General features: G+C 36.1%; 3 protein-coding genes across 3 annotated transcripts in view; 2 read left to right on the top strand and 1 right to left on the bottom strand.

The window, feature by feature from the left end:
* LOC110030955 overlaps positions 1-9,389 on the top strand; it is a 19,388-nt gene extending 9,999 nt beyond the window's left edge. The window contains exons 4-5 of the mRNA XM_020733961.1: positions 7,511-7,858; positions 9,239-9,389. Of these exons, the coding sequence (XP_020589620.1) occupies positions 7,511-7,858; positions 9,239-9,340 (450 nt within the window). The 3' untranslated portion in view covers positions 9,341-9,389. The remainder of the gene's footprint in view (positions 1-7,510; positions 7,859-9,238) is intronic.
* Positions 9,390-12,342: 2,953 nt separating this feature from the next.
* Positions 12,343-15,097, top strand: LOC110037142 (pentatricopeptide repeat-containing protein At1g73400, mitochondrial). The gene has a single exon (XM_020741724.1). The coding sequence runs from the start codon at positions 13,005-13,007 to the stop codon at positions 14,709-14,711; it is 1,707 nt and encodes a 568-aa protein (XP_020597383.1). The 5' UTR covers positions 12,343-13,004; the 3' UTR covers positions 14,712-15,097.
* Positions 15,098-15,667: 570 nt separating this feature from the next.
* The window catches only part of LOC110022067 (squamosa promoter-binding-like protein 9), a 44,234-nt gene continuing 33,378 nt past the window's right edge, over positions 15,668-26,523 (bottom strand). The window contains exons 8-10 of the mRNA XM_020720849.1: positions 17,038-17,218; positions 16,239-16,805; positions 15,668-16,059 (exon numbers count right to left, since the gene is read on the bottom strand). Coding sequence (XP_020576508.1) covers positions 15,736-16,059; positions 16,239-16,805; positions 17,038-17,218 — 1,072 coding nt within the window. The 3' untranslated portion in view covers positions 15,668-15,735. The remainder of the gene's footprint in view (positions 16,060-16,238; positions 16,806-17,037; positions 17,219-26,523) is intronic.

Raw genomic sequence — 26,523 nt, 5'->3', positions numbered from 1 at the left:
ATATATATATATATAACTTAGTTTAAAATCTAATACTCACACTAATTCTTTAAGTCGCTTGCTATAACCCGCACGGACATAGGTTCCCCTCCTTCCTCTTCCATTGCTTTGACCTTGCGCAGGAGACCACAATCGTACTTGGGTTCAATTTCCCACAGGGTCGCTCCCGCCCCCTCAACGGCGATTTATCCTTTGGCTTCAATCTCATGCATCACGTCCTCGTTGAGCCTTAGCATCCCGCCTCCGCTGTTCAATGATCACATACATCACCGTCCGTCGATGTCGTCGCCTTCGGCTACGGGAAGCTTTTGCTTGTGCTTGTCAATCCTCTATTTTCATACGCATTGATCGACCCCCAGGTAAGTTGTTCTTATTCAGAGTCGGCGTCTCATGTGAAGCCTCTCGATCTTACCCTGCAATCCTTCATAAGCGTTGATTTATGGAGTGAATCACCCCTTAGCATTCCCAACTACTCACGTTTGTCTTCCACTCTTCAATTCTCTACTTTTCTCTGGAAAGGAGGCGTTATAACCTTACTCACTTTTAAAAAATTTTCATCCTTAAAATTATAAACAAACCACAAGTCATCTCTCATTAAGCAGTTGTAAATTTCATGAGTAAAACTAGAGGGTTATTCATTAAGACGAAAAGTGGTCACTGTAAAGCAATTACCTGATACAAGGAGACTCAGTTAGACTCCCCTCATTAGTTGATACATGATAACAAAATTAGGATTACAACACAATTAAAATGAGAACAAAAATGACTCAAAGTTATTGAAGCCAAAAAATACGTTAGGAAAACACCCTTATATGTAAAAGAATGTCGAACTCATCAGATCCTATCAACATCAACATTAAATTCTTCAGGCTCACTATGCATAAGAGAATAAACTCGAGGCCGAACATGTTGTCTTGGTTGAACTTGAGTAGGAACCGAAGCTATAGGCTCTATCATTCTCTGCCCACCTGCAGTATTCTGTGAATGAGCTCCATTTGATCTCTACTATTCAGTGCTTTCCTGGTCAGATGATAGCAATATCTTGCTATATGATCAGGTTGATGACAATAGTAATATGTGTTAGAGCCCATCAAACATTCACTCTTTTGTTGTCTATCACATTTGGCACAAGGCATTACAGTACTCTGTGTCACATCTCTACTAAATCCACCCGAATTCAACTTAGACTTCTTCCCATTGTATCCCTATGATTGATCCACATGCCCTTCTTCATCAATATTATTTCTTTTGTGCATCTCCTCACACTTCTGACTAAGCTGATAATTGATCTTCATTCTTTTATCTCATTTCACTAATGCTGAGTATTCATCGATTCCCAAAGGCCAATGACTATCAGATCTAATTCTTTAATCGTGGAAGGATTCTGTAGCACTTTTCTTTTGTAGTTGTGATCAGCTATGACACATACCTTGTCAGGGCAGACCAATATGATAAATTTGTTCTGCATTTGTCTTCGAGTGGATAGGGGTAAAAACCACTTTGAATTGCTCTACGAACCCCTCCCAACTTACCATCATGTTGGGCATGTCCCCTAGTTTGTCCTGATACTGCTTGCACCACCACCTTTCAGCTTCTCCATCCAATACAAATGTTGCTAATGACATTCTTCTTTTATTCGGACAAACAATACTATCTAATATCTTCTTAATTCATATCAGCCAATTCTCTGCTTCAATCGAATTTTAAGTCCTTAAACAATGGTGGACATGGATCTTGAAATATTTTTAAGTACTTATCCACAACAACTATCTCATTCCCAATAATATGTGGTATGGACTCCTTAGTCAATCATGTCATTATCACCATCATTTGGGTCAGGACATTCATGTTCACATTTACAATAGGCTATGCTTTTTCTATCAGACTTTATTCTTTTATAATTTTGGTTGTATCATTTTGCATAAATGAATATAATTATTATTTTGAGTTAACTTAAATTTTTAATTTTATTGATATTAATTTTTTTTATAATTATAGTATTGACTCTTTCATCAGTACTGTATTATTTAATCTTAAATCCTCTTATACCGCTTTTGTCACGACTCGACTAGAGGCTTGAAATTAACCAAGATAGGAACAAACGATCTGACGGTGAAAATTAAAATTTTTTATATTCATTTTTCTATAAATAATATTTAAATTAATGAAATAGTCACTAAAGAAAATAAATTTAAGCAGTATAATTAAATTTATCTAATTTCTGATTGTTCACGTCTTCTATAAATATTTTCTCATCCAACGCTTATCTTTTAATCACTTAATTAAACATAAAATGTTAGCTTAAAATAATAGTGAGCTAATAAAAGTATGTGAATATTCACACTCTTATACTATAACATCACAATGAAAATGAAAATAATGTGCGGCAGTTAAGCTTTTTTTAAAAAAATTATTGTAAAACATTTAATAGTTGATGAATATTGTCACTCACGATATTTCGTAATATTCAAAATGTTTTACTATATCAATGACATGTTAATATTATCTTATATATGTACAACCGTCATAGATGCATCATCTAAAATTTGTATCAGTGAAAATGTTTCAATAATAATTTTTTTTTTCATTTACGTGTACGTGTCTTAACATTTTCCCTGTTAATATCTTAAATGAGTGATTTCATCATATTCAAACATATATATATAATCAATCTAATATTATTCATAGTTTTCTATCACTCATTATGCAATATTTGACTATAATGCATAAACTATTTAATAATATGAGACTACAAGTATTCATAATGAAATGACTGATAAAATTTAAGAATTGATGAATCAATTTTATTATTCAAGCATGAATAATAATTCATACAAGTGGTTCAGAAGAGATACAAAAATGATATTATAATTTAAGAGTAGTGCTCACCTTGATAACAATTTTTTTTTTCCTTTTAGTTGCTTTGATCTTGATTCTTCTAAAATTGATGTCTATAATAAATATGGGTATTCATATTACTAAAATTTATTTATTTGTTTTATTTTAATTAACTATTAACTTTATATTATTTAAGTATTAATACTCATTGTTTTATTTATGTAACCCTCATTAATTTTTTTTTACTATTCAATATATATATATATATTTTTTGTTAATTAAATTATAATATAAACCTTAATTTACCTTATCGGAGTTTGCTCGGATCAATCTCCCTCATTTAATTCGTGCACTTCTACTTTTGCTCCCATTCAAGTCGAAATTTTGTACCATGAGCCCTAATTCAATAAAATTTTCTGTTAACATTAATTAATAACACACACTCACAATTTATATATATATATATATATATATATATATATATATATAAAGACAATCTTGTCTCCCATGCTCGACTCTGTTAGGGTTTCGACCCATGTCGAGCCCTAGCAACCCTTATCGCATAAGATCTTCTCCGGTGTCATCTCTCCGTCCTCTCCGTCGTCGTCGGCTTGCGCTGCTTCGAAGTCGACTGCGGCTCGCGTTTGCGACATTCAAAACCAACATAGTCGTATCTGTTCGATTTCGCGAATTCACATCTCACGGAAGGCGAGAAGGGGTCGCGTGCTCGTCTTCCTCCTTCGTCTTCTTCTCGACTCAGCTTGACAACACCGAGTGTTTGGTCTCATCGGTTCCTGACCGTCTCCGGCTCGTCATTCTTGCGATTTGACCGACTTGGCAGGGCTTCTAATTATTGTGATGGAGTTTCCTTCTTCTTCGGTTGAACTTGACAAATTCTCAGGTGGAGACGACGGTTGTCTTTCTCTTAAGTTATAAGGAATATCATGATGGTACAAGTGACTGCTCATTTATTAAGAATACAAGCAGGAAAATTGGGAAAACATCATTCTTTTTCTCGAAGTTAAAAATTTCAACAATGATTGACAAATTCAAGTTTGCTCTTATTGAAAAATTTCAGTGGGGGCACCCACCTACAGAAGTTATCAGGAAAAGTTTTAATGAGCTCAAATTAGCAGGAAAGTAGAAAGTGAGGCTCATGAATGAGAGACATGTATTGATTCAATTAACCGTGACTGAAAACTACACTCTGATTTTCTCCAAAAAGTACCTCAGCATTGCTGGTAAATCAATGAAGCTACTCAAGTGGTCTCCTGATTTTGACTCTAATCATGAACCTCCTACTGTACCTGTATGGTTCAGTCTACTAGATCTCAAGCTGCATTTTTATCATTATCAGGTTCTTTACTCTATTGGGGTCATACTTGGGGACCCTATAAAACTAGATCTACCGACTTTCAACCCAACCAGATCTTCTGTGGCCATAATACTTCTAGAAAGAGATTACTTTACTTGATGTTACTGAAATCTGGTTGGGCACAACTCATAATGGATATTGACAACAAATCGTCATGAAGCATAGACCGCCTTACTATTCTCATTGTAAGATGTTTGGGCATACACTTGATAAATGTCATAAGTTTCATCATAATTTGAAATTTAAAAATCAAGTGAATAATGATGGATCTAATCCCACTACTCTAGAAATATTTGTTCTATCTGGAGAGAAAGCTACCACATGACAGATTTTGGATATTGCTAAAGATCAACCACTTACCATCACTGCTGAGAATGTGCAAACCAATCCTCTACCTAACATCGCAGTTTCTGATGAAGAACATAATACTACAAGTACAGATCTAAAAGTGTTTATACCACTCACTGTTATTGAAGAAGACTCACTTACATGCCAATACACACGAGAGTGCTTCTTTAATTCAACCAAAGATCAGCTGGTACAACAAACAGTTATTTCTAATGTTCAACATCCTGCACATGTCCGATACACTTTAGACCAATCCACTGATTAGGCGGGTCAATCTTCGGATGAGGAATGACAGGTCTATTCCAGTAGGAAGAAAAAGACTGGAGGCCGACTCGAGCTTGAAAACTTATTGGATGATACTTTGGTCGCTACTGACAATGACACTTATCTTACCAATTTATTAGCTGACTCCTTTCCTAAAACTAGAGGTAGAGGAAAAACAAAATAGAGTGTCGATCTCTAGCTACCTGTACTACATTTTTTTGGCATTTTTTGTTTTTTTTTCTTTAGGTCTCTTGTAATTTTCTGTGTTTTATCTTTTTTTGGAACCATTTGTATGTGGTGGTTATCGTGGGGGAAGGGTGTCATTTTTGGGCCCTTTCACACAATCTATATGTATCCTTATTTCATTTTAATATATTAGCTTTTGAGCTTTCTCAAAAAAAAAAAAAAAGTATATATTTTTAAAATCTAGCACTCAGCCTAATTCTCTAGGTCGCTTGCCATATCCCTCACAGGCGTAGCTTCCCCTCCTTTCTCTTCCACTACTTTGACCTTGCGCAGGAGACCGCAATCGTATTCGGGTTCATTTTTCCCATATTGTTGCTCCCGCCTCCTCGACAACGATTCTTTCTTTGGCTTCAATCGCATGCTTCATTGCCCTCGTTGAGCCCGAGCATCTCGCTTCCTCTGTTCGACGATCGACCTCAGAGGAGTCGTTCTGCAAAACCTCTGATCTTGCCTCTACTAACCTTCATACGCGTCAATTTATAGAGGGAATCTCCACTTTTGGCTCCTGACAGCTCATTTCGTTTTTCAATCTTCGACTCCCTCATTTTCCCTTGAAAGGAGGTGTGATGTTCCCATGTCATATCCTTGATAGAAATCTACTAGGCACCGCTTTGTGGATTTCTCATAAAAGGCAGTGTGTTTTTTCCCCTCGATATGACTTCTGGTTATTGTCCCCCTCGGTGACATGGATAGGATTTGGGTTTAAGGGAATAGAAGCGCGTGTTTGAGGATAATAAAGAAAATTTTTGGAGTGGAGATGCTTATGAAGGCAAGAAACTATAGGGTATGACTCGGGTTTGGCTAGTTCTGATACCAAATGATATCAGAGTTAACTCAAACCACAATAGGCAAACAAATAATATTACTATTAAAGCCATTAGGCAATTATAACTTACTTAAAAGGAAAATAATAACAAACTCAACAATCCAACACAAATTAGGGTGGATCTCGGGTTGGTGGTGGTGATTGTTGAGGGGTGGAAGGTTGTTGGCAAGTTGAAAACAACAAGATAACAATTTTTCTAGGTTCCAGACAGTAAGTACGCAGCAGTTATCGACGTTGCATGTCTGTCCGGGATAATGGCAGCAAAGGGGGAGGGCTAGAGCAGCAGTGGTAGCGAAGACGAAGAGCTAGGATCGCAGCGGGTATGGAGGACTGGAACAACGATGGCAGCATGTGGGAGAGGTTGGGACAATGGCTAGGTGGCGGCGAAGTGATTCGGAATGGATGGAACAGTAGCCATGGCTGCAGAGGGGCGCTTATCATAGCCGGAACAGCAGCGGGGTGGCAAGGGAACTTGATATGAGCTGCTGGAACAGTAGCCACGGATGGGGAAGGTTGCTGGAAAACACAAACTGCAGAAAACGGTCAAAAGAGGTTGTTCCGTGCGGCTACAACAGGGAAAGGGCAATCAAGAGGATGTGAGAGGATGCGGAAGGGGATGTGGGAAGGTAATCACCACCTCGAGAGAGATATAGAGCTGACACCACCAATTCCTTAGGATATAGTCATCGAAGGGAGAAACGGATACCGGCGGTTGTGATACACAAACTCACACCAAAAACTGAATACCTAAAAATATGAATCACTATTAGCCATAGATAATTAGGATTGGATCCCCCTATGGAAAGGAGGCTCCAATCCGTAGAGAGCTGATTGACGCTTTTGAGTCTGGAGCGGTTCGATGCAGATGCAGGACATCGCGGGAGAAGCCCGCGGCTCCCGCTACACCACGGCCGTGGTGTTATTCATGCGCCCACATCGCCTACCAAATATATCTACCCTAAATTAGGGCAGTAAATAATTGGAAATACTAATCAAGAGTTTCTTAAGTTAACACCTCTCAAATCTTCCTTATTTTGGTATCTAGTGGCCAGCCCACATGTTGAACAAAGAGAGAAAACTAGATCATCTTAGATTTCCACAATAATGATTAACATATCATATGGACAAGCTGCACATTATTAATTTTGGGTGGTGGGTAACATGGTATTCAGTGTTTGGTGGTCTTGAGAGTCCCCCTTTGTAATGCTGCTGGCAATGTAGCCAAATGTGTAAACATGGGGCCTTTACATACATACAACCCAATTCTTATGTATTTACATTTCTAACACCTAAATTTTACTTTTTAACATTTATACCTCACAATTCTTTCACATTGGATATAATATCACTATTTTAACTTTTAAAAAGTGAAGTACACCTTTTCGTGCATAGATAAGGTGGCATAAATTTAAAAAATGGAAACTTAGGTGCTAGATATGTAAATACATAAGAATTGAGTGGCATATATGCATTTCTGATTTTCTTCCTAAAAATATTAAGCAGACAATTGGTTTTAACGTACAACTTATAGATTCATTGATGTAAATGCTGATTTTATGAAATTATTGTGAGCTATTCGTTTCTCTTACAGTCCAATGTGGTGATTGTGTCAGACAGTTCAGGAGATGCAGATGTTGTCAACCAGTGAACTGAGCATCAAATGGCTATTAAAAGGAAGGCCTAAGAATCCTTTATTTGCAGCTCTTGGGGGAGATTTGGTTCTCTATATAAATTCAAGATTTACATTGAACCAAATAAGTGGTCAAGTGATCGAGCATGATGAATTTTGGGATTTGTCTGCATCGTCAGTGGTCGGTCGGAGTTACTTTTGGATTTCGAGGAGGCTTTTCTCTACCATTGAAGCAGGGAAAGATACAATTGATGCTGTTAAGAGCATGTCGGCTGGAATCTCTTCAGAAAAGGAGAACAGTTTTCCAGACTTATCTGGGGACCCAACAAAGGTTGGCTTTTTCTTTTGCTTTCAAGTTTTCCAAATCATTGTTTTATTTGATGAGCTCTTTGATGCACCGCCATGTTATAATCGGGGCATTTACATAACTTCCACTCAATTCATATGTATTTACATATATGTATATAGCACCTAAATTATACATTTTACTTCCATGCCACTCAAATATTTCCTATCACATAAAAAATACTACCATTTTAATTTTTAAAATGTGAAATACTCCTTTTCATGCATAGGTAGGGTGGCATGTATGCAAAAGTTGCAGCTTAGATGTTAGTATGTAAATACATAGGATTTGAGTGGTAAGTATGTAGAGTGCGCACCACTCAATGCCTGTGTATTTATAAATCTAACACCTAAACATTATTCTGTTTTATATATACCACCATATCTATGCATAAAAAGTTGTATTTTACCTTTTTAATTTTAAAGTAGTGGTTATTTTATTGTGATTTGAAAGATTTTTCTGGTATAAATGTAAAAAAGTAAATTTTAGGTGTTAGATATGTAATTACATAGGAATTGCCCAAACATAATTGATTGAAAAATGTCGCACATTCCTATGGAAGAGTTGGATGTCAATTAGAGGCTTTTAATTTTAAGAATGACAATTAAAAAAGCCAATTGCTTCTAGTTTTTCTTAAGTTTCTAATGTTGAATTAACTTGTTCTAAAGAGATTTTTACGTACCAACTAGGGCTGTCAAAAAAGCTTTTTGTTCGCGAACAACTCGTGTTCGGCTCGTTAAGTAGCTCGGGTTCGGCTCGTTCGTTAAGTAAACGAGTCGAACACGAACAAGTATTTAAAGCTCGAATTATAAATGAGCCGAACACGAACAACTATTTGTTCGCTCGTGTTCGACTCGTTTTAGCTCGAAATTAAAAAAATTTTTTATATAATAATATATTATATTATTTATATAATATATATTATATAAATATACAATATCTATATTAGTATATTACTAATGTAGTATATTAATATATATATTATATTTAATTTTTTCGAGCCAATTTCGAGCTGAACACGAGCCGAACACGAACACGAATATTTAAATCGAGCCTAACACGAACACACTGTTCACGAGCCAATTTCGAGCACGAGCCCAGCCTGAGCTCGCTCATGCTCGGCTCGTTTACAACCCTAGTACCAACCATCTAAAATATTGAATATAACATTTTAATCACCTAAACTTTAAATATAATATTTTAATCATTTTTTTATTACAACCACCCTCCTTTACACACTAGTGAAAGCTGTTAGTGAAAATTTTGGGTGATTAAAATCTTATATTTAAAGTTTGGGTGGTTAAAATATCAAATTCAATATATTGGGTTATAAATAAAGACGTGTTATTTTTGTTGATGTTCCAGTTTTTTCAAAGGGACGATGGGTTACAAAGAGATGCTTATCAGATTGCTTTGGTATTAGCTGTCTTCTATTTTATTGTGCAGTTTCTTAGGGCAACTCTTTGACAGAATATCTCATCTTACTTTTGTCTTTAGGCCCTCTCAACTCTGCATATTGCACCATGTAAAATCACAATGTATTGAAGCTGTTTCATTATATTTTTTTTTTCTTGTAAAGGTTGGCACTATGTCTTAGCCATGAATCGAGTAAATTTGTAGAGAATTATTCATAAGTTTTGTATGTTTATATTCATTTATATTTATTTGTTTCGGAGCATTTACATACATGCCACCCAATTTCTATGTATTTACATGTATAATGCCTAAAGTTTACTTTTTTGTTTTTTTTTTCATTTTACACCACCTAATTCTTTCATATCATATAAAGCATGCATCTATTTTAATTTTTAAAAAGTGAAATACACTTTTTCATGCATAGGTAGGGTGGCAAGCGCGTAAAAATTTAAGTTTAGGTGGTAGATATGCAAATACATTCGAATTAAGTGGTATGTATGTAAATCTTCCAAGGCTTTTCTTTTACATTACCTGTGTGAGCTACTCTATTGCTGTTGGCATTGATTCCTGCTAAGAAGAGCTATGTTGTTTGTAGTGGTATTTGAAAGTGGTTGAAGTTTAGAGTTTTTTGGACTAAGTTGTACTGCATTATGTTTATTTTATATGAAATTGTGTTGCTAGCTTAGTTCTTGTCTAGATGATTGATTGTCAGAACAAAATATTTTAATTTCAAGAATTTAACATTGCCTATATTTTTGTTTGGTTTAATGGAAATTGTATTATAGCTTATTTTTTATTAAAAGTAAATAAATAAACTAAATGAGTTTGAACATAAATTTGTTACTGAAAGGCGAATTTTCTCGTCCTATGTATGGATGGTTATTTTATAATAACTACAGTATATATTTGTGTTGCATATTGTGATTTTTTGGTTAGCAGAGTTTGTAAGAATTTTGAGATCAGGGGTTTGATTTCACTTATGTGCAAAATGAAATTCTTAGACGTATAAGGTTGAAAAATAGTCTCTGGCCAATCTTTTTTTTTTAATATGTATATATATATAAAATAAAATAATGTGTTTTATTTTGAAACATTAATATAAAAGTCGGTAGTTATTGTTTTTGTTTATTCATTAAATACTCAACATTTAAATTAGATCAATTACTTAAAAAATTAGAAAGAAAATTACTCTAAACTAACTTTTGTATGGTTGAAAGAGAATTTATAAGAATTAAAAAAGTTTGGTGATTTACCATTAGAGTAGATATATGTGATTTATTAACACAAGTTAAGTGTTGTTTTATAACAAATTCAAGTGAAATTTAATTATGGATGGGATGATAATCTCGTGGTGGAGTATTTTCTTATGTGCCTCAAAAAAAAAAAGAAAAAAAGAGAAAAATTTATCGTAAATTATGCTAAACAATAAAAGTTGACACTTTTTCAAGAAGCTGCCGTAAAGTTGCTTCTTGGAAAAGCAGTTTTTCAGGAGCTTTGATGAACAAACATTGAATGTAAGATTTCCTACTTATTGAAATTTTCTCTTGCCATCACTTCTCTGGTGTATCAACTGTTTTTCTAATAGGATCAATCCTAAACCAGTAGCCCCTCTCTTTAGCTCCTACAACTTCTTATCCTTCTTAAGTTGATCATATTTGTTATTCAGTTGAGTTTTGTCGTACACCCTACCATTTTTTTTCTTGAAAGTGTTATATTTCACCAACCTTCTTTATTAAAATGTGTGGTTGTTCTATTACATTTTTTTCTACCTCCCTCAAGCATAAATCACAAAAATATCATCTTCATATTCGTATCCCAAATATCAGTTATCCCACACTCTTTTTACTTACCCATCCGATATCTAAGAAAAAAAAAAGAAATGAATCAATATTATTTGACATATAAAACAACAATACAATAAGAGAAAACAAAATCTAAAAGGAACTAAAAGAATCTGCTCTAGAAAACCTATAGGACAACAAACGAGAAAAGGAACTAAAAGAAAAATGCAATCAAGAACACTAAGATTATGTGGTTCGGTCCAAAATACTTACATTCACGGGAGGGAATCAAGAAACAAATTCACTAAGACAATCATAACGATTACACCGCTCATTCCCAGAGATGAATCATGTTTCCAAACTCTCTTTCGATCTTCCACTCGGTACAAGCTTTCTCGGTTCCTCTCTTTGATCTCAGATTTTCACCCCTTAACTCTCTCAATTCACATACATCATTATATATATATAGAAAATGACTCTTCTCACGTTGACCGATTCAACACCTGTCATAGCCAAATGACCGTTATCTCCTTTAGCTATTGAAACCTCCTTATAAGCTGCGACATTGTCTTAGTTCACATAACTAAGAGTCATCATAACAACCTTAGAATTAAAGCGAGAGTGTGATAGTATTCCTATGCGAAACAGATTGGGCACGACAAAGGTGAAGCTGGAGAAATATATTGTTGGTCGGTAATCAGGGTTTAGGGCTGGTGGAGAAGAAGACTACAAGTGTTTAGCTGGGATTGTAGAGCTGTAGTTCTTACCATAACTTTATATGTTTATTGAACAATTTAAATTCAAGATTTAAGGTAAAATTGAGAAGAAAATCGAGGGAAAAAAATATGATTTACAGAATTCAGATTTAGGGTCCGTTTGGGAGCCCATTTTTTCTGCTTCTTGATCTTGAAACGGGAAAAATTAGTTTGGGAGTCTTCTTGGCATCAATTTTTTATGTCATTCATGTTTGAAGTCTGTTTTTTGTGTCATGGGGCTATATCTTAGTGATACATATGTTCCTGTGATGCAGACCACCAAAAAATACACTTCGCGCGCGAATTAGACTCAAGCTGACTCGATCATCAATGAATTTATCCAGATTATCTGAAACGGGATGCGTGAGCACATCTGAAACGTCGATTTTGCCCATGACAGACACATATTATGAGTGTTTTATGTGTGGGCCAAATAACACGTGAATCGAGACATTTTAAAATTTTAAAAATATAATAATAGTAATAATAATATTCAAAAAAATAGAGATGAAAAAGAACTCACAGCAAACGCAAGGGATAGCCCTCCCCATTTCACGCAAAGCCGGCCCTAGCCACTCCTCCCTAGCCCGCGCGACCGCACCCCGAGCCCGCCGCCGGCGACGTTGCCGGCCTTTTCTCCCGAACCGGCGCCGCATCGCCTCCTACCCGCCGGACCGAAACCATCAAGCCGCCTCTTGGCCAGGATCCACCCCGGCAATCCCACCGGCGATCCCGCGCCGGCATCCCTGATGCCAACTCCCACCTCCCTTCCTCCCTCACGCTGGAAGCCCCTCAGTCCAGCGGACTCCCTCACGCGAAGCTGCCATCCTTCTCGGTTTTTGAGGGCAAAGCTGCGAAAACAGCTTCCCGGGGATCCTCTCTCTCTCTGCCATCCTCCTCGGTTTTTTTCTTAATTTTCTTCTCAATTTTGTTTTAAATCTTGAATTTAAACTGTTCAATAAATAAATAAAGTTATTGGAAGAATCTGCAGCTCTACAATCCCAGCTAAATGCTTGTGGTCTTCTTCTCCGCCAGCCCTAAACCCTAATTTTACAGACCAACAATGCATTTCTCGCGCCCAATCTGTTCGGCGTAAGTATACCATCACACTCTCGCTTTAATTCTAGGGTTTTCACTCATAGAACTTTTTACATCTTTTTTCCCCTAATCCCGCATCTCATGCTCCGCTATCCGCCGCCATTCAATCTTCTGATTAATCTGCGCTCTCAAATAATTCGGATTTCATCTAAAAACATCTCTTCGATATGGAATCTATTACTTCCACATTCTAGTACTAGAGAGATAACATCTCCTGGATCGTCTTCCTCATCAACCCATTATAAAAGTACAGTAAATTTGCCCTTTTATCTCTTTTCAGTCAAGAACTTATGTTCATCATCTTCTCATTCTAATCCCCGCATTTTCTCGAATAATGTTTGTGAAAATGCATCAGTTTCCATATCAGATCAGGTTTATGAAACCATTATCTCTAATTATACCTGCGATCAAAGCTTGGAGAGCCGCCTTGATGCCCTCAGTCTGGAACTCACCACTGAGCTCGTAAACCAGGTTATACACAAGCTTCGTTATGAAGAAAAACTAGCTTTCAGGTTCTTCACCTGGGCCGGGCATCAGGATGGGTACACTCACGATCCCCAAACCTTCAACGACATGATTGAGATCTTATCGAGCACAGCGTTTAAAGCGAAGCAATTTGGTGTAATCTGTGACATTTTGGACTATATGAAGCGGAAGAAAAAGAATTCAGTTCCAGTTGATGCTCTGATCTCAATCTTGAAGACATATAGCGTGAAGAAGCTAACACACATTGACAAGTTCGCTAGAAAGAAGAGACTCAAACCAAAGATTCAGCCAGAACTCCATTCCTTAAACCTCTTGCTTGATTCACTCTGCAAATGCAGCATGGTCATCGAAGCCGAATCAATCTTCCTTCGACTAAACCATAAGATCATCCCCACCGCTGAAACTTACAATATTCTGTTCTTCGGGTGGTGCAGAGTTCGAGATCCCAACAAAGCCATGAAGATTCTCTCACAAATGATCGACAAAGGTCATAATCCTGAAAGCTTTACATACAATGCCGCAATCACCTCCTTCTGCAGCTCCGGTATGATCAACGAGGCGAGGGAGCTGTTCGAGTTCATGAGAACCAAAGGTTCGACGATATCATCGCCGACGGCCAAGACTTACTCCGTCATGATCATCGCCCTTGCAAAGTACGATATGATGGATGAATGCTTCAATCTTCTAAGCGAGATGAGAGGCTCCGGTTGTCTTCCCGACGTGTCGACATACACTGATTTGATCGAAGGAATGTGTCTCGCCGGAAAGATCGAAGCTTGTTATAAGATATTGGAGGAGATGGGTGAGAAAGGTTACCCACCCGACATTCTTACTTATAATTGTTTTCTGAAGGTGTTGTGCGCCATGAAGAAGCATGAGGAAGCAATGGAGCTGTGTGAGAAGATGATGGATGGAGGGTGCGAGCCGAGTGTTCATACTTACAGTATGTTGATAGCATTGTTCTTTGAGATTGGGGATTCAGAGCGGGCTTTGGGAATGTGGCATGAAATGGAGGAAAGAGGGTGCTCGCGCACTGTGGATTGTTATGGGGTGATGATTGATGGATTGTTTGGTTGTGGGAGAGCGGAAGAAGCGTGCTTTCTTGTGGAAGAGGTGATTGATCGAGGGATGAAGCTGCCGTATAAGAAATTTGATTCTTTGATGTCGAGGTTGTCGGAGATTGGAAATCTGCAGGCGATTCATCGTCTTTCGGAGCATATGAGGAGGTTTTACAGTGTGGCAATGGCTAGACGTTTTGCGATGAGGGAGAAGAAGAAAAGCATGAGCTTGAGGAGGACATGAGTTGTGCAATATGTGATGATTGACTAACCCGGTTCAGGAAAAGATATTGCTTCCCGTACAACACTGATGCGATACCTCCCGGACGTAGCGGAGAAAAAAAAAAAATTATCATCGGTGTATCGCATCAGTTATTCGGACGTAACTTGCGTCTGGACTAATGCAATATTTTTCCTCGATTTAAGCATGCTGGTTCTTATTAGCTTGCTCGGATGAGCTTTTGCGTGCGAGAAAATATTACTTTCAGTTATATATAGCAGTGTCAATGTGCTTTCCTAATTTGGTATGCAAGTATCATTGTTATTTTGAAGTAATTTAGGTTTTTGCTTATGACCTTGCATTCATCTGGACTTTATGTACAATAATTTTGTGTTATTTTCTGGTAAAATTTTTCATGATGTAATTTATAAAAACTTGAAATTTTGAAGCAATTTAAGATGAGTCGATAAGTATTTCAAGATATAGTGCAAGTAAGAGTTTGAGACAACTTGATATGTAACTTTATATAGATGATACGATACAAATTGTAATGACTCTAAATGGATCTTCTTCGAGCCTTGAGTCTAACTTGTGCCCATTTGATTACCAGATAATGCTTTAATTAAATAGCTCATCATTACCCTTGCATTCTATAATTTATACAAGGGGCATTTACATACATACCACCCGATTTTTATATATTTACATTACTAACACCTAAATTTTACTTTTTACATTTATACTTCACATTTAAAATATCACCATTATAACTTTCAAAAGTGAAATATATCTTTTAATATATAGATAAGGCGGCAAACACATAAAAATTGAAGTTTAGGTGTTAGATATTTAAACAAAACATGTCCAAATATCAATAATGCCGTTGAAAAATGCATCTGGAAAAACATAAAGCATTGCTCTGAAAATAAAACTAAATATATTTTTTTATAAATATTATACTAAAAAAAAAAAAATCATATTCTACACATCACGGGATAAATAAATGATACAAAGGAGTTGGTAAAGATAAGATGAATGTGGCTCTTCTCTACAGATTTGAACTTGGGAGAGAACACCTTCCCATAAAAACTGCAAAATCAGTGGCCTTATGTGGGCCCAAAAGGATCATACAAAAAACAAAGCACATAAGAAAACTGCCCATTACAAATAGAGCAGGCCATCTCCTAGAGATTGGTGTTGAGAACATATTGATTGCCCAATGGTTGGAAGCCAAACAGGAATTCAAGCGCAGGAAGCTAATCTTACTGCAACTTATATCTTTGGGTGCAGGAGAAGTGTTTTCATCACTGTCTACAGAATGCACAGTCGCAGTTGCAACCAAAGCATGTGAATTTCTTCTTCCATCCTCAAACTGGAAGAAGATAAATTCTGTCAATTTCTTCATTAAGTAGTATCCATTCTAGTCTGTATCTAGTATTTCATGCTCATGATAAAAATACCAAGGGGAAAAAAAAAATCAAAATGAAGTCATAACTGAAGATGCAATAATTTTAAATAAAAAAATTAATGAGACGGGAGTTGTGCCCTAACCAGATTTGTAGGAGGCATTATAACCATTGTATTTTTCACAAGGTTTATCGGCACTGTTTCCATAAAATTTGAGTGCCTATGATCCAATTTTGATCTTTCCTTGTGCTGAATTCTCTGATCAAGAAACTCTTTTGCAGTTTTCATGAATTCTAAAAGCTCATCAAAATCAGCACTGACGGTCAAATTTTCAGAATTCTGAAAACCAGCCTCATGAATCATAATACCCACATACTTTAGTATTGCCTTTAATACGGTGATTAACTCGTTCTGCATCGAAAACTGTAATATATATTTTAATCTCTGAACATTCAATGAACCCAGTAATGATTCATTATAATCTTTACAAGGCTCCCTGAGCAGCCAAGCTATATCCACCAGTAGATCTGATATGGTCACATTAATCTCACTGATTGCTGCATTGGCTAAAACTGCATTTGATATACTGTTATGTTCATGAACATTTGGATAGAAAGTTAATGCACCTTGCATTTTGTTTAGTTCAGAACATACTTGCTCGTCCCCAATAAGAATCGGAATAAAGTTGGATATTCCTGATTCGTTCTCAACCTACAACATGAAAGGTTGATCAAAAATCCAAGGGATAAAACGGTTAAAAGAGAGTATTGGCCCTAATAAATAAAAATATGGAATTAAGTTTGCAAAGAAGTTTTATTATAGTTTCCAAAATGGTAAATGAAGCTCAAATTCATCATAGTCAAGCATATAAGAAATTTATAAATTTAGCATGATGATGAAAACTACAAATTAAGAAGGGAAAAAGAAGGTATTGAAAACAAACCTCAATAAATGCAGGGCCAAAAATGTCTGGAGTTGTCTGTTTTATATTTATCCTAAAGACTTCATACTCACAATTACTGCTAGAAACCAACGAATTTACACCATAATATCTGAGTTTCTCATTAGATATGACACGGTATGCATCACACGCCAGATACTTTCCAGCAAAAGAGACAAGAAACCTGTCATGGAAGACAAAATATTCATGTAAGAAGTTATGCTCTGTAAAATAAAAAGATGTGGCATATGAAACACCAATAACTTCGATATGTTAAAGAAGCTAGACAAGATATTCCTTTTACGATAGAGAATTTTATGTCCTCACTCATAAATATTAACATTAGTTGTAAAAAAGAAATCATAACTCATATATGATCACCAAGATTTAAGGTATATAAATACACATGATGAAGATCAATAACCACATAAAGTGAATTAATCCTTAAAAGACTATAAATTTGTCTTAAAACATATACCTGTCATTCACAATAAGCCCTTCCTCAACTTCTCAAACTTTAACTTCTTTGCATATTAATGTGCCTAGTTTCGAATTTGAGAAGCATATTTAATATGTTTGAATTCCACTTGATTTGCCATTAGTGCAGTTTGATAGGGACACTATTAGAATTCTTAATCAGAGTATGCATGTTAAATAAACATAACTATTAAACAACTTGTTGGCATATATAAGGTTCATCCTACAGTTTAGATAATCTTATCTATGCCTTTTATAATAAGATTACCTAAGACTTCATAAGACTATAATAATCTATTGGTTGTTATGAAAACTTCTAAAAAATGGTCTACTTATTTCATGTTTCAGGACTACCAAAATTTCTTTATGTATTGAAGCCTTACTTGAGAAACTGTAAGGGTACATTAGTTGTCTAACGCTATTACATTCAAGTAGATATTAAGCTGATATCATCCTTTTAGAAATCCATATGAAAATTGAACAGTACTACCCTTAAATTTTTATAAGCCTTCCACCCCAAAATTGATGCAAAAAATAAATAATAAATAAAATCCTAGAAAATCTATTAAGATGTATGGTAGCAAAGATATTAGGAAATTAGGAATTTCAACACCTATTTTTGAGTTTATATGAACTGCATTAAATGTAAATCAATGGGCAAGACATTGTCTGAGTTTATTTAGGGTTTCAAAACTATACAACCTATAATCTTTGCCCTAACACCACCATATGATTATTTTATTTTAGTTGCATAATTGCACATATACATTATTAATACAGTGAAGTTAGAAAACACAATGAATTCTATATTGAACAATATTCTAATACCAAACATTTTAGAAGAAATGCTCGGGGGCATAACAAAGGTGACTTGTATGATGATTCATATACAAAATAAACACTTAAAGTGAAGCTAGTTAAGAAGAAGCACACAAGTTGCAATCCTTTTTGCGTAAGAAAGATTAGTTCTAATGCTTATGTTTCTCAATCCTTCTCCAAAAAGGTTTAGAAGTCCAAACCTCAACATAGAAGATATTATGCCATATCAAGGGATTATCCTATCATAAATATTACCCATTGATTCTTCCACGAGAGGGATATTTACTATAGTTGTTATCACTAAGTCTACTTTTCCCATCATGCAAGCCTACTTTGATGTCTATGTTACTATTTCTGATGAGGTCACCTTTGGAAGAGATAAGAGCACAAGTTCTTGATTGGATGAAGAGATCAACCTCCACCAAATGACTTGTGGCTAACTAAAGAGCTTGAAAAGCTTACCTCAAATATAATCATTGCAAACTCTCTAAGGGAGGGTTCAGTGCCATTAATGATGGATAATAATTCAGCCAAGTCAGCTCAACTAAATTAGGTATTTAAGGCTAGTCATAATAAGTGATTAGGCAATAGAAATCATGAATCACACCATCAGTTAACCATTTTTCATGTCAATTTCATGCATGGCTAAATTTAACACTTAGTTTTCTGCTAAAATTTTGGTTTAATTTGAATGTAAAAAAGATATGAGGACAAACTGGCCCTTAAAGCGGTATTTGTTTTTTTTTAAAAGGCACCATATATGCAACCCTAATAAACATTGATAAAATTGATAAATGCATTGTGTCTATGGCCAGTTCTAACAAAAAGATGTTAAATCCTATAAGAAAAAGATTTAGATTAGTTCACTACCCGTGAAAACTGGCAGAAGGTAGATTTTGAAGGTCTTCCTTCAAATTGCTCTTCATGCAAAATTTTTTTGTCATAACTTATTCGGTGACTTTAAAAAAACCTAAAACAATACAATTCTCCTATAAAGCGCAGAATGAGGAGCATCCAAAAAATATACTCAATACTCATGCAACCATGACAATTCCGACTACTAATTGAGCTTGTACACAATACTTTGAATCAATGTTAGATCCTATATGGGATTAAAGGTATTCTCCATAAGTCAGCCCAAGAGCGATTGGCCACACACTTGCTCCCAAAACTCATGTTTCAGAGCCACCAAATGATGAACTTGTTGGAGATATGGGTGTTTATGACTACTATCCATTGGCTCTATTATTTACATTTCTAACTGTTATGTAAAGTATTAAATCTAATGTTTGCATATTTGGAAACTTAATATTACGTAACCTAATTAGAGGAGATCTAAATACAAAATCTTTTCTATATTAGAGAAATTCCTAATCTATAGATATAGGAGTGTATATGAAAAATGTAATATATGATTTCAATTGAGAAATAAGAAGAAATGAAATCTTCCCGTTACATGGTATCAAAGCCTCATCTTTGTCGTTGGAATCGTTTCGTCAGCGTAGTCTGTGTGGTTTGAATTGTCGTCCGGATAGTTAATCAGCTTCATTTGAATCACTTGTCGAAGACAATAGGATTAGGGCATAGAACAAATGAATGTTAGCTTTGCTGATGTCAGGAAGCTCATCATTCGGCTTCGACATCGTTAGGAAGAAATTTTGTTTGCCTCATCATTGTATGCTTGATATTTGTAGCACGTCTCCTTGATTTTGTTCAAATCCCAGGATCTGTTCAGCAAGCCATATCCCATTCTGGGTGGCGGACAATGATGCTTGATGAAAAAAATGTCTTCACTGAAAATGGAACTTGGGAGCTGGTATAATTATCCTTCGGCAAGAAGATTGTTGGATGCAAATGGATCTTTATAGTTTTAATTTGATACATCTGTAGCATGTCTTAAAGTTTAGTTTGTTGTTCATAGATATGCTCAAATTTATGGGATTGACCACTTGGACATGTTCTCTCTGGTAGTTAACTTTGGTTCGCTTCTTCCTATCCTTAACTGTAATGAATAATTGGCCCCTGCGCCAGCTTGATGTGAAGAATGTCTTTCTGTATGGTGATCTTCTAGAAGAGGTATAGATGGAGCAACCTCCTAGGTTTGTTGCTCAAGAGAATTCTAGGAAAGCATGCTGTCTTCGAAAGTCACTATATGGATTGAAGCAAAACTCTCGGGCAAGATTTGAAAGATTTAGCCGAGCAGTAGAAAATTTTGGGATGCAGAAGAGTGAAAGTGATCACACTGTATCGTATAAACAATTTTCTTATGGGATTATTATGTTGGTGGTGTATGTTAATGACATTATTATTACTGAAAGTGATCTGTAATAAATCTTATCATTAAAATCTTTTCTTTAATATCAGCTCAACATTAAAGATTTGGATTCCATGAGGTACCTCTTAGGGATTAAGGCATCAAGGAGCACGAAAGGTATATTTCTATCTCAATGGAAGTATGTTATGGATTTGTTATCAAAAATGACAAAATTAAGGATCAAACCATGTAAGTACTCTAATACTTCCTAACCAACAACTTACAAAGGAAAGAGAGAATTTTAATGATCTAGACAATAATAGCAATAGAGGGATGTAAATGTTGTAGTTGATTGCTACGAACACAGTAACCCACCATAAAAGGTGGTTGTAACGGCAAATTGTGGCGGCATCAGTTGGCCAACGGATTGGACAATAGGAGAATATAATAACAACAGTTGGTCAAGTAGGCCATAGTGTGGAGCTACAATAACATTAGTTTGCCACCAAGGACGTAGTTGGAAGCCGCATGAGCAAAGATCCACATAGGTCGTAGTTAGTCACGAATGTCATAGTGAGGAGCTTCATGGCAGCAGTTGACCAACAAGGCTACAGTTGGAGATTATAATGATAATATTTGGTCATGCAAGTCGTCGTGGGGAGTTGCAATAGCATCAATTGTCCATTGAGACTGTAGTTGGAAGCTACATGAGCAGCGAGCCACATCGGTTATCGCTCGTCACGGAGGTAGTAGTGAGGAGTTGCAATAGTATCGATTGACCACTGAGGTAATAGTTGGAAGTTGCATGAGTAGTGAACCACATAGATCATAGTTAGTTGTGTTCACCATAGTGGGGAATTGCAATAGTATCAATTGGCCGCCAAGACCGTAGTTTAAAGATGCATGAGCAACGAGCCACAAGTTGAAGTGGTCGTGGAGGCTAAGAGCTGCAATAACATTAGTTAGTTACCGAGGTCGTAGTTGGAAGTTGCATGAGTAGCGAGCCACATAGGTCGTGGTTAGTCACGTAGACTAGTAGGGAGCTGCGATAATAATAGTTGTCAACCAAGGCCGTAGTAGAAAATTGCATGATCATAGTTGAAAATTGCATGAGCAATGAGCTACATAGATTATAGTTGATCACGTTGATCGTAATGACGAGTTGTAATAGTATCAGTTGGACACCACGGTTGTTGTTGGTGTTGCATTGATAGGTGGTTGCAACAAAGACAACAATTGTCGACATTCAACATAAAAAAAAGAACTTCAAGAATCCGGAGAAAGTCGTGTTCTAAATTCGACATTTATAAGCAGTTGATGCAGGGAGTTATCATCAGATCTTCGATACAGTGTTATTCATTTTCTCATATTAGGGGTATGTCGTTTCACTGTATTCAGAGAATGTCATTACACCAAATCCATGAGGCATCGATCTATCGTATTCATGGCATGACGTTATACCAAATACGTGATGCTTCGTTATATTGGATTCAGTGTGAGTTGTTACACCGTAAGATTCACTGACAGTGGTAAACTATCAATCAGGAGTAAATGAAATCAGACAGAATAAAGAGTTTTCTTATTCACAATACTGCAAAGAAGAAAATATTATATTTGCATGGATTCTTTCCTTTTAGCAGAATATTTAAATTAGAAATATCTATTAATTAAGTTACCTAAAACAGTTTATACAGAATATTATGTATCTAAAATAGATTGTACAAACTAATGTTTATTGGAATGAAAGCAAAGTAGAATGCATTCAGCATATTTGTTCAAAATATTGACATGGTATCAGAGCTTGAATCGGTCTGAATCCTTGGAATTCTTAGCTTTTGTTATATTCGTCGGCATCTTCGTCTGCTTCCTCACTGGGAGCGCTCATTCTTGTCTTTGTTTGAGTTCTGTGGCATCTTCGTCCATCTTCGTCGTTCGTCGGAGTCCAAGGAAACCCGCTGCTCCTCTGCCTAGCTGGATCCTCTCTGCCGCTATCTGCTTTGCCGCGATATGTCATTCCCACAATCTGTCTTTCCCTGTCTTTGTCGTGATCCATCTGCTCATCCATCTTTTTCGCGATCCCTTTTCCGCAATCTGTCTTTGCCGCGATCCCTTTTCCGCAATCCGTCTTTGCCGCGATCCCTTTTCCGCTTCCAACCTAGCCCTTTTCTGGGATCTGTCTTTTCCACCCTAGCCCTTTTCACGTTGATTCCGATCAATGATTTGGATTTATTTTTTCGATATCTTGGCTTTCTTTGATTTCTAGTTGATTTTGATCAACGACAATTTTATTTAGAATGTTTTCTGAAAGCTTAGCTATCAGATTTACGGGAAAGAATTATGCCGCATGAGAATTTCAGCTCAGAATGTTTTTAAAAAGGAATGAGCTTTAGGGTCATATTGATGGGTCTTCTCCAGCTCCTACTGAGGCAAAAGATCTTGGTCAATGGAAAGCAAATGATGCTCGAATTATTTCCTGGATTTTTGGATCTATTGAGACTCATATGGTAAACAATTTACGATCTTTTGACACAACTAAAAAAATGTGGGAATACTTGAAACACGTTTAACACGTTTACAATCAAGATAATTCATCAAGATAATTCTGTGAAACACTTCCAATTGGAACTTGACATGAGCAATTATAGTCAGGGTAATCTTTCATTTGAATAATATTATTCTGATTTTCTAAATTTGTGGAGCGAATATACTGACATTATCTATACATTATCTATGCTAAGGTTGCTAAGGTGTCAAAGGAGAACTTAGCTAGTTTTCAGGCTATTCATGAAAAAATTCGTCGTGATCATTTCTTAATGAAGCTCAGACCTAAATTTGAAACTGTTTGAGCTGGGTTGCTGAACAGAGATCTGGTTCCTTGTTTGGATATCTATTTTGGTGAATTATTGGGCGAAGAACAAAGATTGACGACACAAGCTGATATTAATACAACAGATGGATCATCAGAAATAATTAATATGGCATATGCTGCTCAGATTAAAGGGAAAGAATCAGTGCAATGCTACAGCTGCAAGAAATTTAGTTATATTGCACGGAATTGTAAAAATAAGTGTTGTAATTATTGCAAGCAAAAAAAGACATTCTTATGAAGTGCCCTACACGACCAAAGAAGCACGACCAAAGAACTGCAAACCACAAGCATTTCATGTCATGGTATCCGACACTCATAATCCCAGCTCGACATCCACAGTTGCTGGCAATAATCAATTAGTTGTCACACCAGATATGGTTCAACAGATGATTCTCTCTGTCTTTTCTGCTCTCGGCCTTCAAGAAAAAGTTAAAACAATTACTTTCATTCCTTCTCTTTGGTTTGTTGATTCAGACGCCACAAATCATATGACTGACACAGTTGATTTATTGCATAACCAACGTCGTACACTGGTACTCAACATATTCAGGTTGCTGATGAAAATAATATTTTAATTATGACAGTTGGTGATATTAACTCATTCTTCAGACATGTCTTGGTTTCTCCTAAATTATTTATTAACTTACTTGTTGTTGGTTAAATTGTGGATAATAACTGTAACGTACATTTTTCTCGTGATGGTTGTATTGTGCAGGATAAGGTAACGGGGAAGGTGATAGTGACGGGCTCAAAAGTGGGCAGGTTGTTCCCATTACAATTCACGGTTCCTCAAAATATGTCATTAGCTTTTTCAGTTGTCATTACTTAAAAGTAGTGCTTTTCATTTTACAGATAAGAATTTAGTAGTTGATTGTTCTGTTTGTAAACTTAGAAAAAGTAAGACATTACTTTTTCCTATTTCAGGCAGTCATGTCAATAAATATTTTGGCATTATTCATAGTGATGTTTGGGAAATTACACCACTTATTTCACATGCTCAATATAGATATTTTGTGACATTTATTGATGATTACAATCGATTTACTTGAATCTATTTTTTGGGCTCCAAAGCAAAAGTATTTACTATATTTTAAATATTTTTAGCATATGTTGAAACTCAGTTCTCCGCTTGCATAAAAACTCTACGATCTGATAATGGCGGTGAATACATGTCTCATGAGTTTCAAGCATTTCTCCATAACAAAGGTAATGTTTCACAATGTTCATGTCTCTATAGACCGCAGCAGAATGGAGTCACTGAATGAAAAAATCGACATTTATTGGATACTGTGTGCACATTACTGATAGAATTCTCTGTTCCAGCTAAATTTTGGACCGAAAGTTTATCTATTGCAGTTCATCTCATTAATCGTTTACCATCTCAACAATTGAAGTATGATTTTCTCTACTATCGAGTTTTTGGTAAGCATTTTAATTATCATATGCTACATACTTTCGAATGTGTTTGCTTTGTTCATCTACCTGCTCATGAATGTCATAAGGTGACAACTCAGTCAGTACGATGTGTCTTTATGAGGTACAGTTCTAATCATAAAGGTTTTGTGTTATGATTCGATTAATAGTCGCTGGCATATTCTCAGAATGTGATTTTCTTTGAACATAAATATTACTTTCAGCATCATGTATCGACACCAGATATAGTTATACTTCCACAATTTGATAATTCATCTGCGGATAAACGGTTCAAGCAGGACATTGTCTACACACGATGTCTGCCCCTTCACCTTCAATCCTCCCCGATCTTGATCTAAAAATTGCTCCAATAAGTCTTCGACGATCAACTCGGCATATCCGTCCTCCAGATAAATATGAGTATTCTGCAATTTTAACTAATACTATTGTTTCTATCTCTCACTTTCAGGCTGCTAAACAGACTTGTTGGGTCAAAGTCATGCAAGAGGAATTTCAGGCACTTTAAGACAATCACACTTGGGATATTATTTCATGTCCTACAGATGTTAAACCCATTGTTTGTAAATGGGTTTACTCTCTTAAACTACGATCTGATGGCTCTCTTGACAAATATAAAACAAGATTTGTAGCTCTTGGCAATCGATAAGAATATGGGGTTGATTATGAAGAAACATTTGCACCTGTGGCTAAGATGACAGTTGTCCGGCTGATGTTATCTATTGTTGCATCTAAAAGCTGGTACTTAAAGCAGATGGCTGTTAAGAATACATTCTTACATGGGGATCTCAAAGAAGATTTCTATATGACTCCACCTTCAGGCTTGTTCTCTACAACTTCACATGATGTTTGTAAGCTCAAACGGTCCCTATACTGTTTAAAACAAGCTCTACGGGTCTGACTTGAAAAGTTTCACAATACCCTTCTTAGCTTCTCTTTTATTCAAAGTCGGTATGATTCAACGTTATTCCTTTGCAAAACTGATAAGGGAATTGTTTTGTTATTAGTCTATGTTGATGATATAACATCACAGGATCTGACAATCACTTGATGTCTGACCAAAGGAAAATAGATTGAGATTTTCATACCTCTTTTATATTGTTTTTAGTGATATTGCACTTTAAAGAAAGATATTTTTGATGTTTTGATGCAGGAATGATGAATTAGGGTCAATGGAGCAAAAAAATGCAAAAAATGAGCGAATTTGGAGCAAAAAGGACCAAAATGTGGAGAATTGCACTAGGGCGCCGACAGCGCCATCGAGGCCGCCGACGGCGAGATTTTCCCGAGGCTACAGGACAAATTCTCCAGAAGAATTCTTCAGAAGCCCGCCAACGGCACCCTCGAGGCCGCCGACAGCGGGATCGACGGTTATGTGACATGTACAATGGATAAGGCCGGATTTTGGAGGGGTGCGTAAGCGACTCTTGAGAAAACTCATCCACATCTTTAAAGAGAACATTTTGGCCAAAAATTAGGAGAGGGGGAGATTTTTGGAGACTTTTGGAAGCTTGGAAGCTATAGAAAGGTTCCAATAGTGTGTATAATTGTGAGGAATTCTTCGAGAGATTGTAAGAGTGGAGGGAAAGTGAGAGATTTCTTCCTCCTTGCTACTTCGAAGAGGAATTCTGTGTGCTGT

This window comes from Phalaenopsis equestris, unplaced genomic scaffold (assembly GCF_001263595.1).
Source record: "Phalaenopsis equestris unplaced genomic scaffold, ASM126359v1 Scaffold000002, whole genome shotgun sequence".
Classification (NCBI taxonomy): domain Eukaryota; kingdom Viridiplantae; phylum Streptophyta; class Magnoliopsida; order Asparagales; family Orchidaceae; genus Phalaenopsis; species Phalaenopsis equestris.
The sequence above is the reverse complement of the archived record's forward strand: the minus strand, read 5'-3'. Positions and strand labels throughout refer to the sequence as shown.

Excerpts from the sequence above, each read along its gene's own strand:
- LOC110037142 (XM_020741724.1), top strand. The coding sequence starts at position 13,005 with ATGCTCCGCTATCCGCCGCCATTCAATCTTCTGATTAATCTGCGCTCT.